Source organism: Pocillopora damicornis, chromosome 2 (assembly GCF_964200805.1).
Source record: "Pocillopora damicornis chromosome 2, jaPocDami1.2, whole genome shotgun sequence".
NCBI classification, from domain to species: domain Eukaryota; kingdom Metazoa; phylum Cnidaria; class Anthozoa; order Scleractinia; family Pocilloporidae; genus Pocillopora; species Pocillopora damicornis.
This window is the reverse complement of record NC_142671.1, coordinates 18670929-18687117: the sequence shown is the minus strand read 5'-3', so window position 1 is coordinate 18687117 and position 16189 is coordinate 18670929. Positions and strand designations below refer to the sequence as shown.

General features: G+C 39.0%; 2 protein-coding genes across 2 annotated transcripts; both read right to left on the bottom strand.

The window, feature by feature from the left end:
* Positions 1–112: 112 nt before the first annotated feature.
* Positions 113–3258, bottom strand: LOC149050178 (uncharacterized). Its single transcript, XM_089195610.1, has 2 exons — positions 2626–3258; positions 113–1582 (listed from the first exon to the last, which is right to left on the bottom strand). Exons 1-2 carry the CDS (start codon positions 3038–3040, stop codon positions 1272–1274), a joined length of 726 nt encoding a protein of 241 aa, XP_089051736.1. The 5' UTR covers positions 3041–3258; the 3' UTR covers positions 113–1271.
* Positions 3259–5709: 2451 nt separating this feature from the next.
* Positions 5710–15962, bottom strand: LOC149050177 (uncharacterized). Its single transcript, XM_089196117.1, has 10 exons — positions 15769–15962; positions 11199–12425; positions 10255–10535; positions 10020–10115; positions 9648–9767; positions 9207–9351; positions 8446–8575; positions 7409–7533; positions 6214–6306; positions 5710–6104 (listed from the first exon to the last, which is right to left on the bottom strand). Exons 1-10 carry the CDS (start codon positions 15824–15826, stop codon positions 6019–6021), a joined length of 2361 nt encoding a protein of 786 aa, XP_089052243.1. The 5' UTR covers positions 15827–15962; the 3' UTR covers positions 5710–6018.
* Between the last annotated feature and the right edge of the window lie 227 nt (positions 15963–16189).

Sequence of the window (16189 nt, the reverse complement as noted above, 5' to 3'; positions counted from 1 at the left end):
TTATAGAAGGTTTTAGATTGAGATTTCTAGCACACCAGCTGCTATGGGGTTGCATTGTTGGGAGTTACTAGATTGCAGTTTCACATATTCAGGAAATGGGAGTAGTGATAAAAATTTTTTTTTTTTAATATTTTTTGAGTCAAATGGTATAGGTGGAGTTTGGTTTGCAGACACACATACAGAAAATTTACCAAAATTATCACACCAATATTTTAGTGACAGTATAAAAAAGTAAAAAACAAGGGAAAAAAGCAAGAAATAATGTGGGATATTTGTGAATATATTGCTCAGCTAATGACCAACAGAGTGCAACAATCAGCAAGGATTTCAAAATGATGCAGTCTCCCAAATTTAAAAAAAAAAATTAAACAATGAAAAGGTTTTCCAAGTAAACTAAATATTTGTATCAGTTACCCCAGTTCATCACAGACACAATTATTGTTGTTTCTCTTTGCAGTACATTATTGTTATAAACTGAGATGAGATTCTGAGAACTGGTCACATAACTTCTTTGCTGTTTTATTTTAGGCATGTTTACCAACATTGTAGCACGATGGCCAGGCAGCACCCATGACAGCTTCATATTTAGGGATTCAAGAATTGGCCAACAACTTAATATCCAACACCAGTCCCTGGAAGATGGTTTACTGTTGGGTGACAGTGGTTACCCTTGCAAGCCGTACCTGATGACCCCTTACCTGAATCCAGTCACTGACAAGCAGCAAGAGTTCAACAGTGCCCACAAAAGAACAAGAGTGGCAATAGAACAAGCCTTTGGCTGGTGGAAGCGAAGGTTCCATCTGCTTCATTCTGAGATCAGAATGAAGCCAGAAAAAGTGTCCATCATTATTGGAGCATGTGCAGTTTTACATAACATTGCAATTCTGAGAAAGGAACCTTTGGATGGCTATGCTGAGGCTGATGATCAACCTAATCTTGTTTGCTTCCGGGGTCCAGAGGATGGCAAGGTCATCCGAGACCACATCTGCAACACCTTTTTCTGACAATTTTTAATTTTTGTATTTCTGCCTTATGCAATCAGTTTTGCTCTTAATTTAACTTCCCATGAAATATAAAAAATTCATATATACATTTAAGGGGTTTCTGGTAGAAAAAAACACATTATAATAAGTTTGACTCAAGAATCTGTTTTATTATGTCAAAATCAATTTTGAGAACAAAATACATTGTGTATGTTTTATAATAAATTATATGAGAACAACATTTGCCCAAAATATTTCTTTAAGAAGACTTATTACACTATTCCTCCTTTAAAATGAATCGGTGTTGGGAACTACAAAATTTGCATTTAATGCAGTTGCAAAGGTTTGGTTTGCATTGACCTGTTGCTCCAGAAGATGAATTTGCATTTTCAATTTTTGTTTTTTAAGATTCAACATTTCCTTCTGAGTACACAGGCATTCGTACTGCATTTTTAAAACATCGCCATTACTTATCCTTTTTGAAGGCTTCCTCTGTTCATCAGCCTTGGCTGGTGAAGAATGCATGTCTTCATTAAGGCTCAGACAGTCTTCTTCAAACACAGTCTTTGCAGACTCTGCTGGTAAATGAGCATCTTCTCCTACAAAATATTTCAAGCACAATTAAGGTTTCACTCAGGCTCAAAAAGTGTGAATTTAGTTTTATGCATCACATAAATGAAATAACAGAAGGAGCATCTCTCCCGCAAGGAATCTGAGGCTTAAACATGTAAAAAATAAATTATTCAATTTCATAAAATGAATTTGTGTACTGGTAGACTTAACTCAGTGAAATCATTCACGAAAATGGTTATAAAATCTGTAAATCATGTACCAAAAGTTAAGCTTATTTTAGACAGATAAAGGGGAATCAGAGTGAATCGACAACGAGAACCGTACCACAGTTTAGTGATCGAAAAAATAGGACATGATAACAGGTACAACAACAAATTATTTCGTCAATCACAAACATAAACAAAGTTGCGTCAAAACGAAATAATAAAAATTAGTTATTTATACATGTAAATAGCCGATCGTAAATATTTGAAGAACACTCCTTAGTACAAGATAAATAAAGAAACAGTAGGAGCACTTTGTCTTTGGCAAAACGAATTTTAACCAAATTATAAACCGTATCCAAGACATTCTTCGAAATCAAAGGTTTTTGTCTCACTCCTCAGATCGCTTTCCAAAATGACGGAGCTATGCAATCTTCGACATATGAATTAAATCAAGTGAAGCTGAAATTTATATATATGTCTGCTAAATTACTGACAGTCCGTCATGAGCGTTCGTCTATATTCAGCTTAAACAGGGTTTAATCGAATGCAACCCTATAAATGCCGCAAAAGCAGAAAACCGGTTTGGAGTTCTCCGTAGCAGCCTTCGCTTAGTGAAGTACACTCATGAAATGTGACGGGATAATAAACTAAACAAGGTAAAACTTGATTTATACAGTTACGGATATTGGAAAAAAAAACATGCAAACTTATCTTTTCCTCCCTTGTGTCCGAACATTTCGTATGCTCAAAGACGGGAAAGCGATTGATAAGCTGAAAACCCCGCCGAAACAACATGGCCGGTTGACTGTCTACAATTTTAAAATTTTTGGTAACCTAGAAACAATAGAGAATTGTTTACAAACCTGTCTCAAAGCCAATCAAACCGCTGAACGCCGGCGTGTCCTCAAGCGCCTCAATAATCTCTTTGCTGGCAACACTCGGCGACTTTGGAGCCCGACCACCTCCAGTTATCTTGGTCTCCCTCTTGAATTCTGCAAATTCTTTCTTGGCGATGCTATGGAGATTTTTCCACTTGTCTTTTACCTCCGTGACTGTTCGCTTGGCTGTTCCGACCGCATTTACCGCTTGGGTTATTTCTTCCCATAGCATTTGTTTCTTTTTGTTGGTCACAGCATTCGTTAATTTGGATTGGATTAAATCGAGATTTTTTTTGACATTATCGGTGATGACTTCAATCTCATAAACTGAAAAATTATGCTTTCTTTTTCTGTCTTTCGTTTGGTTTCCACTTCCATGTGCACTCTCCCTTTCCGCCATTTTTTCCCTCCAATTTTTTTTTCGCGCGTAGCCGCGTAGCTCTTAATAACCGGTTTGACTGGTTTAACCTCAGCTTAATCGTGGGATAGTTAATCAAGGGATAAATGTGCTTTCAGGGACGTTATTTTAAACCTAGATTAGCTATCCTTGGGATAAGAAATTTAATCGTCGATTAACCTCTAATCGAGGGTTACTTTAATCGGCTTTCGAACAACCGGGGCCTGCAGGTATACATTACCCAAGAGTGTATAGGAGAGATTGAAAGTAACCCTCGGGTATACACTAACCAAGAGGGCACGAAAAATTGAATTCACATTAATTTATATCACGAGACCGCTCCTTGTCTGGACTCTTTCTTTCGACTGAAAGTTGAGGCATCCACCGTTAACTTATATAATCATTATCCTCTATTAGTTCCCGAATGCCGTTGTTAAGCTCGGCTATTCTTGAGGGACATCTTTGCAATTTCCCGTTAGTTTTCGACTGGAGGCATTTCCCGCCTAAAGTGTACGGTCGAGAGCGATTTGATTTACCGCATCAACAACAGGATTATATTTTGAGACCTCGCGAATCCATCTGCTAACTTTTTGTTCACACATACCAGTACTTTTTGGGGTCGAGACTGGATCCCGTAACCAATGAAAGCTCAGCCGATCGATCGAAGACTTCCGCCTCCATGGTGAGATCGCGCCAAGTGATGCCAATGTAAGATTTATCGTGTTTTCGTAATTAAAATTCGAGCATAGATGAAGTATTAATTATTAGGTGAACCTTTAACTTATAATCAACAGGTTTGAGTAACCGCATAGACACACCGACCGCAACCGTTAATGTAATTCTCTACACTGATGACAGAAATATAGCGCCTCCGTAGGATGCATGTTGCGAATTTTTTTGGGGGGGCCAAAGCTCTTCATGTCACTCCTTTGAGATTTTCCTGACCGAGATGCAATCAAATGTTTGTCATTTAGCCCTTTTATATTCAGGGCGTGAAGTTGCGCCCAATACAGGCGCCAATGCGACTAAATTTTTCACTTTGGCGACCAAATCCTGAAAATTAGTCGCCAAATTGGCGACTAGAATGTTTCATCATAACCTTACTAAGAGATCTAGTGAATTAAAAAGATTTGCAAAGACATATCCGCGGCAAACTTCCTTGTTAAGTTTGTTTCCAAAATGCAGCACATGCATCTCGATCGATAACTAGACGCCATCTTGGATTTAGGTGAGCTTAAACGTTGCATATCATCCATCCAATGTCCATTTTGTAGCACGTTAATGATCTTTTCCCCTATACTTAATTTCTAGAACGATGACAGCGTAAAAAAGAGGTTTTGTTTGTCTTTGAAAATGGCGACCAACTTTTCTTGAATTGGCTACCACTTTGAAGAATTTAGGAGCCAAGTGGCTGTCAGAAAATTAATTTCACGCCCTGATATTCATATTTATGTTGGGCCTAAGATGCACTCTGGCTGATTGCCTTACGAGTCAAGAAACAAATTGGGTTACGCTTGTTGTACTCGAAATAATAATGAATTTTGAGCACTCCATTTAACATGTCCTTAATTATATCCGTAATCTGTATCAGATAGGATAAGACTAATAAATGTACTGTAGTTGTATCATTCGTTTTAACTTACCAGCAAGGAAATCAGGATAACCGGTGAGTCTATTATGTCGAGAAGAATTGCCACACAGTCTTCTCTTAGTGAAATATTTGGCCGGTTCTGACAGGTTCTCACGAGTACTATTAATACTTCAACAATACATGCGTAAGACCCAATGAGAAGGAAGAATGGTAGTTCCAAGCATAAAATTAGTTCACGTGATAACAAATACGTGAAAGAATAACACACGTGCACAGACAGCAAATGGTTACAGAAAGAGGTACAATCATCAGAAAAGAGAAAGTTTTTGCATTTGGTTACTTTTAGACTTCTATGTAATTATGATTATGATTTAGGACGACCAAATTTGGTAAACCAGTATGACTGCTTGTCACTCAGTCTGAGCCTAATATGTGTCTCCTAATCTTCTAAAGGTTCCTTCACCTCAGCTGCGGGATACGCATTTACCGAGAATTATAAATGCAAAAAAAAATATCTTAAATTTTTTTAAACTACCAGGACGACTACTCCTCTCCTGTGAAAGTTAGACCTCGAGAATCTACACAGCCGACAACTGATTGCCCCTCCCCTCCCCAAGTTACTTATTAAATGAATTGATTCATTGACTTGCATGAGTAAAGGAACCTTAACGCTTCATTGTAAAACGGCCATAAGCGTTGAGCATCCATCAGCCGTCTTTCAGAGATTTCCTTACTCCTTCAAACCCAAGGAGTGACAAGAATCTTACATCTCGCAACAGTATCAGCCCTACATCAAACACTAAGGTTACGAGAATAGAGGAAATTATCACAAACTCAAGAAGCACGTGATTGCTCCTAATTCTCCTGGTAAGTACCATAGGGAATTCATAGAGAACAGAATGGAGAATTTGAAAACTGATGTAACAGTGTAAAGGATCATTGAGCAATAGGCGGTTTTTGCATCCGTATAGGTTAAAGGTACGTTTTTTTTTATATCAAACAGCGACACAAAAAAAGGGATGATGGCCAAATAGACATGTTCAACTACATTTTATAGACTCAGAATTCCTTTCAAGGCTACTGATCGGTGATAATGATTTTATTTAGTTATTGGCGCATTCCATTCATCACAGTTCTGTGAGTTTTAAAGCTGGTGCAAATTCAGTGGTCTTTAAACCATATCTTAACGCTGCACAAAAATTGCTTGTCTTTGGCCATTTTGTCAGAAAGCAAAGAGGACAAAAAATTCGGTAACATGCAGGAATTTGCTTTCAAAAAATAATTTGTAATTAAACTACTAAGCTCTCTATCGTGAAAAGCTGTCACCGAGATCTAAGCTTCAACGAGTATTTGAGGTTAATGATCCGAGTATTACTGGCGTCAATCGTAATCATCCCATGAAAGCAGAGACCATCACAATAATGATCGACAGTACGAAGCTTGAGTGATAACCGAGTGCTCCACTAGTCGAGGGATCTGAAACAATAACAGAGACATTATCAGAAGACGAGAAATAGAGGATGTCATGACCTGCGTTAACTCCTCGCTGACAAACATAGCGTGTTCTACGTCTTTTTATACTCACCACAGTCCTCGGTTGGAGTATAGGGTTTGAACGCTTCTGGATTTTTTTTCTTGAGATCGTCAAATTTTGCGACAGGTTGGCTGACTTGAGTCGCTATAAAGAAATACCAAAAAATAACGATCATTCTCAAAAGGGATTCACTAATAATCAAGTGTCAATCGTACTGCTTATCTAAACCTTCAGCTATTTCGGAGCAGACGTCAACAAACTGACGTAAATTTGTCCCACTGGTTGCACGTAAAAACAATCCTTAAATCTTTGATCAATTGATCGTTTAAACTGCCGTTGACCATTAGATCTTTAGTTAAATATCTTAGGTGGTTGTATGAAAATTTCATAAAAGGTTCTTCAACAAATGCTTCGTGGATTTGCATATTTTTAATCCTAGCATTATTCAAACATTCCCCTGCGAAATCGGAGCACCAAGGGATGTATACATCCCCACCTCTTGGGAGGTGCCTCAAAGTGGTGCAGGGGTGAACTCAGGCTGAAAGTTTGGAGGTAATCCCAACGATTCCTGGGGCTAATGGGTGCACGTGACGCTGTTGAAGTCAACCACAACTGATCTGAAATCACCACTTTCGAAAATTTCGACAGCGACTGTATATTTTCAAGTCTCAATGTGAAAACGAATAATACCTTTAGATATCTAGTGAAGGAGGTATGCCAGTGCGTCCTGCACAGTAATTACACCTGGCCTTGCTCGAGGTATAGATTAACGTTATACGCGATGTTTTTCAACAATAAGCGCTTACTTAGAGGTTGCTAAAGCTTTTTCGTATCAGGAAAAGAAGAATTATGATGCTTCAATGCTAAAGCTACTTGCCAAAGCTGTTGATAAGTTTAAAAATTTGTCTAAAGCTAAACACAAAGTCGAAAGTTCAAGTTTGTCTGATCAGTAGGACTGTTGTATGTCTAACTAAAACTGGGTTCCAATTAGGTCTCAATGGGGTGATGGCTTTTACTGCTAACGGTTAAAATTGTGATCATTTTACGGGTTTGGTTAACCTAGAGTGAAACGAAACCTTTTACGGTTAGCTTTTTTTACGTCTAACAGCTAACATTTGTCAATTTTTACGCCTATTGGCTAAATTGTTTGGTCTTTTCACGGCTAACGGTTAACCCCATTAAGACCCTTCCCTAAGGATTGGGCAAACGCGTTCCATTATAGGTCACAAGAGTGTGGTTCAGGTACCATTGCCGATTATTGCAAACTTGACTTTCATGCACCCGGAACTATTGGCTTTCTCTGTGCGAATCATGAAAAGGCGCCACTTTGGTATTCCCAAAGCTTTAGAGATGGTATCAGCAAAATGGAAGCTGTCAGTGAAAGAAAAAAAATAAAAGAAAAAATTAATAACGAAAAAAGGAAACTGCCAACTCTCAACAACTATGGCTCGATTCCTTATAATAGCATCAAAGCTCAGACCGACAGTTACTATAATGATACTGTAAATACTGTATACATAATACTCGTTCGTTTCACAAAGTTAATTTAATTAGCGTTTTGACCACCAAAGCGGAATAGTGAGGTCCCATTTAAACTAAGCCAGAAAAGATGGAAAACAGCTTTTCTTTTCAAATACAAGAAAAGTTTTCCGTCTTCAATTTAAAACGGATAAACGATTTCTGTCGACACTATACCTCGACAACCCGCGGAAGAAACGTTTGAAACGAAGGTCTTGTCATCCCGCTTAAAAATTTCAAAGAGAAGTTATCATGACGCAGACATTTTTTAAAAGCTCCGATGTCAAAATGTTGACCGTCCACACCTGACACAAAGCACGTGTTTTAAAATTTCCCATCTTTTAGATCTTTTTCATAGAGCTCAGCTTTCGGAAAGTGTACAATTTATTCCATTAGAGTGGATGGTGGCTTGAGTGGGCCGTACAATGGTGGTCCTGGCTTCAAGCCCTCACCATGCTACTCACTGGATATCTTCTCTGTTGCTCCGAGTTCAACTCCTTGGATTTTTAAACATTATGTTTGCTTTATATGTTTTTTTCTCAGTTTTTTTGTATGGCTCTGAAAAGGCCAATGGCGGAGTGGTCAATTAATGTTATCATTGTTATTATACTACCATTATTATCATTGTTATTATTATTATTATTATTATTATTATTATTATTATTACTATTATTGTTACCATACGATTAGGTTAGCCTTTTTTGAAAAGGACCTCAGATAAATAGTTAATCGTAATTTTGCGCCTGAGATAGAAGTTCTTCTCACCTGGAAAAGTCAGACTCTTTCGCAAAAAGGAATTTTTCTTTATATAGAGATCTGTCCGCTAAGAGATTGGCGCAACCAAGTCGGTCGCTCCCTCCATCTTTAGCATTCACAGCTATGCCACGCCCAGCAACTTGTTAAAACAAAAACAAATGTTCGTCAACGTTGGTCAGCCAGTGGCCACTTTAGTTCAGCTTCTTTTAACGCTTGTAATCAGAGGATGAACGTCGTGGAGGAAACTACACTCGTTTTCAGTTTGAACTGACAATTTTTTACGTTTCTGCTCTGTCGAGTGGCATTGTTAATCAAACCGATTAAACCTGTCTTACGAAACAAACTAATTTCACTGCTTCCTTGTAAGAGAACATAAAACTTAAAAGAACAAAATGCTGTAGAGAGGTATCTTCTCTGGGAATATCCACGGCTGATCCAGCTATTTCAAACTTTGGTATATCCCTCTTTACAATATAAATGAGGTATTTCACGCGCTCTCATTGCCAAGAAACCTATCGTTATTATGCCTGCCAACACAGCTCTTTACTGAAAGCAATATACCGCAAGTTAATCGCGTTTTACCATATTTGATGTGCTTGAGAAACACCAGCAAAGTTTGCCTTTAATCACGATGCGAAGCGAGGATTACTTTTCTAGAATCAAACTTCAGAAGGGTCCATTTGACAGTGAGGTGCTACAAGCGGTATATCTAGAGCAGTTACAAGCCAAAGAGAACAAACCACAATTGTGAAAAACACCATGATTATTACCGGAGTTACTGCCAAATAACGGAAGATTGACATCGTTGAAAAATACGCGGCCGCCGCCCACTTCGAGAGGGTCGTGTTTACCAGATAAGTCTCCGGATTCACAGCGCAGCATGTTAGTTGGACCACAGGTGGACGAGTAGTCTCCCTGGATATTTGTAATAAAGCAAAAAAAGGCAATCAAAGGCAGCAAAACAACAAAAAAAAAAACGTAAGAGTCACGTCAAAGCTAAAACGTAAGAGTTACGTTCCAGGTTGTGCACCTTAAAATATTCATTTTAGCTTTTTTAAGATTGTCTGTTATATTTCATGATATTCTTCATCCTTAACATCCCTGCATGAGGAGACTAAGAAGATGAACATATGGCAGGCTTTCTATCTGAGCGCACTTGCGAAATAAAGTTCCTACGATGTTGTTTCACGGACTAGCCGAGTGAATTTTACCTGAATTTTCACTGCGTATGGATTAAATTTCCCTTCCAAACTCATGCATCTCTCGTTAACGTTGGTGTAACTTGCATCTCCGTCTACAGGATTTTTATGTACTCCCCACAGGTGGCCACTCTGTTGGATGAAATTAAGAGTAATGTTAAGTTACTTGCGCAATACTATGGTCCACTATAACCATATCAAAAGTATCAAATTTAAACAAATGTATCTTAGAGCTCTCAAAATATGAGCATTGCGCTGTAAAGTAGCCTTTGGAGCCGAAACAAATGAAAAGCTATTTTCATGTAGAAGACACATCGCCAACATATATCTATTTTGAACGTCCGGGCTGGCCCTTTTGATATAATCAGTCGTAAATAACGTTACCGTTTTTTTTAAGTCAGAATTTTGGCTGTGTTTGATGTTTATGTAAATTGTTGATTCGACCTCAGCCACATCTGGTGAGCTGGAAAAGTACTGATCCTAGAAAAAGAAAGAGAATTGATCACAACCAGAAAAAAGTGTGACTGAATGTACAGCAATCACCACGTTTACTTCGGTCCAAAATTTGAAGAACTGTTATTGAACTGATCCTGTTTATAGAAGTACTATCACTACTTGCCAATACAACCATTCCCTTTACTGATGGTCCACTGATATTCGCGATGGCTTTCATGCGGTAGGTGATGCCTTCATCTACCACTGGCAAGAGATTATTGCAGACCCAGCGCATATTATTGTCCTGAATCTTCAGTTTGTGAATGACCAAAGAGCGTCCCTGGATGCTGTTTCTGCCAAACATAGGAAGATTATAGTCCACGATCGTTTTGCTAACTGCAGAGAGGTTTAAAAAGGTCCCATACTTTCCACTTAAGTCACCAACTTCGTACTCATCGTCTGTTCCTGAGGGAAATAAGGAAACTGATCAGCAGCAGTAGCTAGTAGGGCGGTTAAATCACGTAATGCAAATTCTATGGTTCCTCCAGTCCTTTATCACAAACGACAATCAGTTTATAAAGACGACAATGAAACATTTCCTCGTTGTACTACAACGAGGAATTGACTTTTTACACTTTTTTAATTTTTCGGGATTTTATTAAGTTTTTCGTATGGTTTATTACTGTGCAATGTTGAATAGACATGAACAATCTGGGACCGCGCGGAGGGAGAGGCTATGAGGGGCTTTAGTCCTCCCCCCTTTTTGTAAAAAACTTGCCTGCTAAGCATGCCCCCGTCCCCAGCCTTGTTGGCTGAAGCGTATGATTTCGTCTTTAGCTCCTCTGCTCAAAACATTTGCTGCGCGGTACTGGAAGAGGCAAGTTAGGAAGCCGAAAGCTATATTGTATTTGGTAAGTTTCAGATCGAAATTGGATGTTTATGTGAATTTTATAAAGAACATTTGTCTATGCTGGTTTTCATATAAGTGATTGGTCAAGTTTCTCTTTGAAAACTACCATTTTTGCTTTTCGCAACTGTTTCACACTTGTTATCCGGATGAAATTGACTCACGCAAAAACTTTAATTACTGTAGTTGAACAAAATAAAGTAAAACAGGGGAATATTTACCTGTGCCTGCAGGAGGACTGGTTTTAATATCGACATTGTAGGGATTCCAGTGATCTCCAGCAACAAGTCCGGTGCAGGACTCATTTGGCAATAAGTCCATATACGACGGGCTTGGGTAGGCGTGTATGTGGTACCCTTGAGCCTTTTTATTGAGCCCAGTCAGTTTGATCTCTGCTGTTGTAGCATCAAAAGGGGAGGACTGCTTAAACGTGAAATGGCCATCTACACCTTCTTGAGTCCTTCCAACGAACGAAACTTTCAATGTTTTCGGCTCTAAGTGTACAATCTTCGCACAGGCAATGGCCTGTTTTGGGTCACTTAGAAACAGCAGCAGCGTTTCGCCCAGGACGGAGTCATTGCCACTTAAGGGAAGGTTAATATCGGTGAATGCCGCTTTTTTAGATGACTGCATTTTGGTTGCTAATGAAACTTCGATTTTTCCATGTTTGGACGTCATATCACCGATGGCGCAATTACCATGCATAGATTTATTACAGCTGGGATCGTTCACGTTTTTTGGGTTAAACATTTCTCCGACATTCTTGCAGTAAGTAGATGGATCGTTAGCATCGTGACTAACCACGCCCTGGTTAATTTGCCACCAAAAGTCTTTATTAGAAGTGGCATCGTTGACAAAGAAGAGATCGACAAACACAGAAGTATCCGAGTTCTCGTCAACTTGTCTGAAGTACACAAAGCCTGAAACAGGACCCTTGAAAACAGCTACGAATGTTTTCATCGGCTGGGTCGGAGCAATCAGGGCGCATGCTTTGGGCATGTCACCATCGTACAGGACCAAGGTCTTACCTATGACACTATGTGGACCACTGATTGGAATCATCAACTTCGGGTATGAAAAATTATCTTCTTGGTTAGTGCTGTTCAGGTCTCCGAGCATTATTGATAAATCTCCGACTGCGCATGATTCAAATTTTAAACCACTGTTCGGTTGGCAGTTGGTCGCGTAGTCAGCAGACTTCTTGGCCATCTTTGGGTCAAACACATCCCCTACTACCCCTGCGTTACAGCTCAAGTTCGCATTTCCATTATAGATCATAGGTAATTGTTGTATGCTCCATTTTAATATCACAGAGACGCCTGTTAAGTTGACCATAACTACTGAGGAAGACTGTCCTTGAGATTGAGAGAAGGTTACATCACCCTTAATTCCACCCATGCTAAAAGTCGCCTTCAAAGCATCGGTACCGGACGCTGACGCAACAAGACCTGCAGTTAAATGAAAGGATTTGTAAATAGAAGCAACAATCGGTACGAGAGAATTTCTCTGTGTTGAAGCAGAGGTGGATTTGAAACGAGTTAGCTCAGCCCACTGCTTGGCTATAATGGTTCATCTTTTCAATAAACTTCAAATCAGAGGACAGCAACCCACCACGTAATGCTCCGACGTTCACTTGCTCAAACAACAATATCATTGTAATCCTGACTGTGGCGCACAGTGTGAAACCAAAACAATTCACGGCTTTACGAGTGGACTGAATTTTGTCCTCGTTAAATATTTTGCTTTCTTTTTATTTACGAAAGATCGTTTAACTCACGTACAAAGACATCTATACTCTTGATGACATAAAAACTGAATGATCTGGCCCAGATACTTAGCTGGAACAGAGAATCTTTTCATTGACTATTGTTAACTACTAATGCGTTAAAATAAACAGCCAAAAAACACAAATAACAGGAACGCTCAATCGGCTACAACCGAATAAAAGAAAAATCCACCCCCTTACACGTGGATGGGAAAGAGAACGAAAGAAACAGATTCTGCTAACCTGCACAATTGTGGAACAGTTCAACATTAGAGATACGCGCTAGAACTAAATTGGCATGACTTGCCCGCTAAAGAGCGGAGTGGAGAAAGAGAAATTTAGTGGCAAGCGCAAAGAACGATAATTAGGATGTGGGAAGGAGGGGTGTTCTGAACTATAATGCAATAAGAACGTAGCCTTTATTCCATTATACTGTGTGCTTCATGCCAATGGATCCTGCCATCATAGCCGATTTTATTTTTCCTCCATGCCCTTAGATCGTAGACCGTAACTGTATGCCGTTAGATCCGGCGTTCCCCTATGCCACAACTGGTATTGCGGAACGATCTGCAGTGGCATGCAGTTGCAGTCGAAAAGCATAAAGATACGATCTTATGATCCAGTGACAGGGCGGTAAGATCTAATGGCATGGAGTATGATTTAATGGCATAGAGGAACGATCTGATGGTATATAGTTATCAATGACGGAAGATCTAATGGCAGGGAAAAAAAGAGATGACGCTATGATGGTACGAGCCATTGGCATGAAACAAACAAATGGAATGAAGGCTACGATCTAATTGCATTTTAGCCCAGAATCGTCCGCGATAGAAGTAGATTTCTAGTACATAATCGACAGCCACTGATTTCACGGTCTACTGGTCCGAAAGAAAAAAACAAAGAACCTCTTAGGGCCTATTTACACGGTACGACTTTGTCGCATGCGACAAGCTTACGACAGGCTTACGACACGAATTGTTTCGTGTAAATCAAACCTACAACTCGCTTACGACTCTTAAGTCATGTCGTAGGCCTGTCGTAAGCTTGTCGCATGCGACAAAGTCGTGCCGTGTAAATAGGCCTTTAGAGATCGTTCTAACGATTCCGTTTCGCGTTCGTATCAACTCTTCCTTCTCCCCGTCATCTTTGTTTGTCCTTTCTACAATATTCGCATCACACTAAGACGCACACTGAAAGAACTCGACGACTGGCGAGGTTAGGTACAAAGTGAAAATTAGACGTAATTCAGTTGATTGTTAACGCGTCTGAACACGCACCAATGAGCTGTAATCATTTGCTACGTCATACAATCAAAGACATGCTTTGTAAACACAGAAAATTAAACTTCCGTAGGTCTTGATTAAATGACAGCACTAAGGACGTTTTGTAAGGTCGTTTTCAAGGAAACGTTCAATTGGTCCCAGCTGACTAAACATTTAAAGAGTGGGTCCATTTCCAAAGGGATTCAAAGACAATTGGTCTGTCACACGGTCCTGAGCATTCACTCGCGAACCTAAGAAACCTAAGCGAATTGTTGACATTGTCGTTGGTTTACAAGTTCCCTTGTACTGCGCGAGCACTTCTTTGCTGTTTAAAAAAACGAAAACAAACACCAAGATGAAAACAAATAAATTAAACTGATAGTGACTCTCCTTGTTCCTCAAACCGATAATGGAAAACGTAAAAGATTCCTTTTCCTGGAAAAAGAAAAAGGGTTGTCACATAGCTATTGCTACGTACAAGTCAGTTATTAGTTCCTCTGTAATAACCAACACATTCTTCGACCAAATATTTGAAGCCGTTTTCTGTCTCCCCGTCTTTAGAGTAAACAATAGAAAAATCCGGTATAGGTAAAACTTTTGTGTTGCACTTGACTACCAGGTTCTAACAAAGCCAAGAAAACAAAAGAATCACAATAGCCTAGGGTTATTCAGAGTATCAAAACATGTTATCAAAACATGTTAGTCGTTTTATCTTCTCATAATGGACTTTTGATATAATACAAACTTCAGAAAGGTACAACTTTCTTTTTTTAAGACAACATGAATTCCTGAGTCCCTCATGTGGTGTTTCTTAGGCTCTTAGGGATTCAGATTTCCTTTGATTCCGTACTGGCGATTGAAAGGGCCATTGTTGCTACCGAAATTTCCCAAGTGAAACCGTTGATGATACAAATATAATATCAAGGAAACAGAGCTGTGAAATTTTTTTTTTTTAATTTAAGTGTTTTTAAAAACGAGTTTTGCTTATCCGAACAAAAGCTACGGAAATAAAATGAATTTTATTTAAAAGAATACATAACAGGCGTTGTTAAGATTCATACCCTGTAAAGCATGCAATATATGTGTCAAAAAAATGTACTAATGATTCACCACATAGTATACTGTAGACAGCGGAATTTTTTTCTTTAGGTCCTGTTGGAGGAAGCTTTATGCAATAAAGAGCTTTGTAGAGCATCGGAGATTCTGATGGAAAACCGACACTTCGGTTTTATTTAGAAAAAGCGACAGCGTGACAGCATAGCTTTCCGTCATGAATTAAGAGCCCAGTTTGTTATCACTTCCGACGATATTGCTCGACAAACGGCCGCTCGACGAATTGTACTTACATGAGACTTAGTTAATCGACTTTTCTATTGATGGTTAAATGCAGTAAAACTAAATTCTTAAAAAAAAGTTAATATTTAAGTAAGTAGCCTTAATCCTCCGATCTTAAATCATCAATTTCCTATAAGCCTTTGAAGTGAAAACAAAGTATAAATACAGTGACACCATTGTGCCGTTTTATTACAGTGGTGCAATCCCGCATAGTTTCAGTACAGTATTAAAACTGCCTTTTCTCCTCAACAGATAGCAATTCATCGACAATGTAAATATTCTATGAATTCAACATTATTTTTAAAGATGCAATCATCAGAATTCTGCTCATGTTCGTACCAGTCTGTGCGAGCGACGAATTATATCTTGAGCAAATCCGCTAAAAACGCGAATAATTCGGTTGCATTTGATCTACTATGCGATTCTTACCTGCAAACAGCATTAAATTCGCCACTGAAAGTATTGGTAATCCAGTAGCTATCGCCATTGTAAAATGCAAACGGTGGTTTCAGACAAGAATTTAAAACGTCTCGTTGCGATGTGATTTGCATAGATCCTAAAAGGCTGCGTGATGTGTGCGTCACTCACGATCAGTCACGCAAGGCTTATCGAGCGGTAGGAGAACAAAAACAAGCTATTACAATACAAAACTGGGAAAAGATTATCACAGACAATAAGGTTTCCTATCACAAAAATTAATCAACTGCTAATCTCTCTTGTACCATTGTTTCTCTTTCTCATCTCTTACTCAGTTAGTGGACTTTCCTGCACAATCAAATAAGCACGACTCTTGATGGACAAGTGGTGGTCATCAACGCTGTTTTGATCTCTTTTTTACGAACGGAACTTT